Below are 2,969 nucleotides of genomic sequence, written 5' to 3'. Positions count from 1 at the left end.
CAGCTTCTGTCACGCGTCTCGGGCCGGGGCTCTCGCCCCCGCGCCCGAGCGCGTCCTGCGGTCATCTCGTGCAGCCGGGCATCTTCTGGGGAGGTTCGGCGTTGGGGCGCTGCCTCCCTCTCCCGGTCTTCGGCGCTGGCGTCGGCCGGTAGGTCAGGGTGTGGGGAGTTCCTCGGGGCGTCATTGTTAAAAGTATATGCTTTTGTGTGAGTGTTTGTCTGTTTTGGCAGGTCACTGCGTGGTGTGGCTCTCTGACTCTCACAGTTTAAAATTTTGGCTCTTTTTGTCGAACTTGTTAGCCACCCCTGGGCTAGAGACTCCGTCCAGTATAAAAGTATTTATTAAAAGGAAAATATAACCAAAAGGTTCAAGTAGGGGAAAGAACAAATATACAGAGCACAAACAAAACAAAGAAACCTTATCTTATTAACTACATACATACATAACCTTGAGCTCAGAGCTCACTGCAGCACTAATAGGCTTGGGTTCTTGCCAGGAACAGCTTCTCCTCTTTTCTCTGGTATGGTCCCAGTCCCAGGTTACCATGCACTCGCTTGAAAGGGTGGTGGAATCCTCTTGCATAAATCCCGGCCTTCTCCCAGCATAACTTGAACTGATGCACCAATATCTGACACAGCCTCCGGCCTTCCTTTAGCCTCCCTGGCTCTTTTGTTGGATCTGAGCTATTCCCCTTAAATAGTAGCTCAGGTGTCAGACAATTAGAGGTAATTGCTACCCAACACGTGGTGACTCTAGATCATGAGCTATCAAGATCTTGGCTAGTCACAGTTAAAGTTGACAGTTCACAGCTGCATGGAATGTTACAACTGATTATAGGTCACAGGTGTTTGCTGTCCATAGTTAACCTATTTCATACAGGTGGTTCTGCTACAACTTACTGCTGCCTTATTCATGCTAACACGTACACACGTATAGGCCTGTTACATGACACAGCACAAGAATCTTCTCTGTGTGAACTGTGGCGGCTGTTTTATGGTTGGCTTTGCCTCTGGCGGCAGTTCTTTTGTGGCGGCCGTTTTGTGGCTGCACCCACCATGTCATGTCACGGTGGGGAGAGGACCCCTAACCTAGCCTATGCCATAATATCTCTGTTGCAGCTGTATGATGCAGGGCAGTTACTAAAAAGAGACACGCCTTCCCTGAGCTTATATCGTGGCTGCAAATTCCAGGATCCTGAGCCCGGAGTCCAGGGCGAAGGGACCATCCCGGGCATCTGCCAACAATTCTGTTCCTTGGACAAGCCTTGAAGCTGCATCAGCAGAATGGGTCTAAGCATCTTTCAGTACAAACCCACAAGGTTTCCCTCTTAGAGATGTTCTCATCTGGGAAGACTCTAATAATTCTTTGCTTTGATGTGTTTTTCTACAGGTTGGCTGGTTCCCAGCAAATTATGTGGAGGAGGATTATTCGGAGTATTGTTGAGGACACAGCCCACATTGAAAATTCTGATGCCTCCTGGAACAGCCAACAGAATCAGTTTCTCTTTACCTCCAGGAGTCATTTGTGTGCAGAGACTACTGTTATTTATGAACTATCTTCCACCCCCGCTCCGCCTCTTCATCGTTTTTCTCTCATTCCTTATGTCAAATAAATGGAGTGGAATAAGAGCATGCCTGTGAATCCATCTCTGTCCAGTCCATCCCAAACAGCAAACTTCACCTTTATGGGGAGGTCAAAACCAGGGGTCATTTCCTGCGGGCGCGCACAGGAGCGGAGCTCCGGCAGTAAAGAGCCCAGGGGGCGGGCACATGCAACAAGCCCCGCCCCCTGCTCCCAGCAGCCCTCAGTCGGAGCAAGAAGCAGCCAGGTAAGTTGCAGAGCCCCCACCCCACCCCCCGGTCCAAAACAGTCCAGTGTTTTTAAGACCACGTTCTGTTCAGGTACAAGCTCTCCCTCCTCTGCCAGGACAGATCTGCGTGTCTCCCCCACCCCCCGATAGCTAGCAATCCAAAACAGTCCAGTGGAGCCAGAGCGGTGGGTGTTGCCTTCTGACACACTTCCGGTGATGTCAGGGGGTGTGGCATATGCTAATGAGTTATGCTAATGACCTCCTGCACCTCTTTTTCTACGAAATGACCCCTGGTCAAAACTATACTTATAAAACAAAAAGACTACAGAAAATTGACGATTGCTCATTGTTGCTTGGTCCAGGGCTTGCTTCCATGCCAGGGTGATTTCCCGTGGCGGTCTGGCTGCTGAGGCGATTCAGTGTGCAATTGTCATCGCAAGTGAGATTCCAGATAGCTTAGGGTAATGTGTCTTCTCTCCGTTTTTAGCTGTGGTTTTCCTTTCACACCGTATGTGCACCGAAGCCCCCCCCCCCCGTGTTCTCACATGACCCTCAGGATTCTCTATTTTAACATTTGTTAATGTTGAGGAGTGGTTAATACAGCACTGCATAGGAAGAACAAAATACTTTAAAAAAAAAACCCACTCCACATATTTGTGGCCACTTCTAACAATCCACTCTGCCCTTCCTAAAAGGCTAAGTTGTGGGTGAGTCTGTTTCCCACCCCCCAATTAAATTTTTATTTTAAAACACCAATACATACATATTATTACCATATTCAACAAAAACATTTTCCTTCTTGCTTTAACAATAAAATAACAAGTTGGATGAGTTACATTGTTTTACTTTACAACAAATCCTATATTTGCCTCGTACCTATATACCAGGGGTGGCTAACAAGTTCGACAAAAAGAGCCAAAATTTTAAACTGTGAGAGTCAGAGAGCCACACCACGCAGTGACCTGCCAAAACAGACAAACACTCACACAAAAGCATATACTTTTAACAATGACGCCCCGAGGAACTCCCCACACCCTGACCTACCGGACGACGCCAGCGCCGAAGACCGGGAGAGGGAGGCAGCGCCCCAACGCCGAACCTCCCCAGAAGATGCCCGGCTGCACGAGATGACCGCAGGACGCGCTCGGGCGCGGGGGCG

General features: G+C 49.0%; 1 protein-coding gene across 1 annotated transcript in view; it reads left to right on the top strand.

The window, feature by feature from the left end:
• VAV1 (vav guanine nucleotide exchange factor 1) overlaps positions 1-1,569 on the top strand; it is a gene marked incomplete at its 5' end in the record, with an annotated part of 52,087 nt that extends 50,518 nt beyond the window's left edge. The window contains one exon of the mRNA XM_015413055.1: positions 1,390-1,569. Within this exon, the coding sequence (XP_015268541.1) occupies positions 1,390-1,443 (54 nt within the window). The remainder of the gene's footprint in view (positions 1-1,389) is intronic.
• Between the last annotated feature and the right edge of the window lie 1,400 nt (positions 1,570-2,969).

Source organism: Gekko japonicus, unplaced genomic scaffold (genome assembly GCF_001447785.1).
Source record: "Gekko japonicus isolate JY-2015 unplaced genomic scaffold, Gekko_japonicus_V1.1 scaffold2661, whole genome shotgun sequence".
Lineage (NCBI taxonomy): Eukaryota > Metazoa > Chordata > Lepidosauria > Squamata > Gekkonidae > Gekko > Gekko japonicus.
This window is presented reverse-complemented; position numbering and strand designations above follow the sequence as displayed.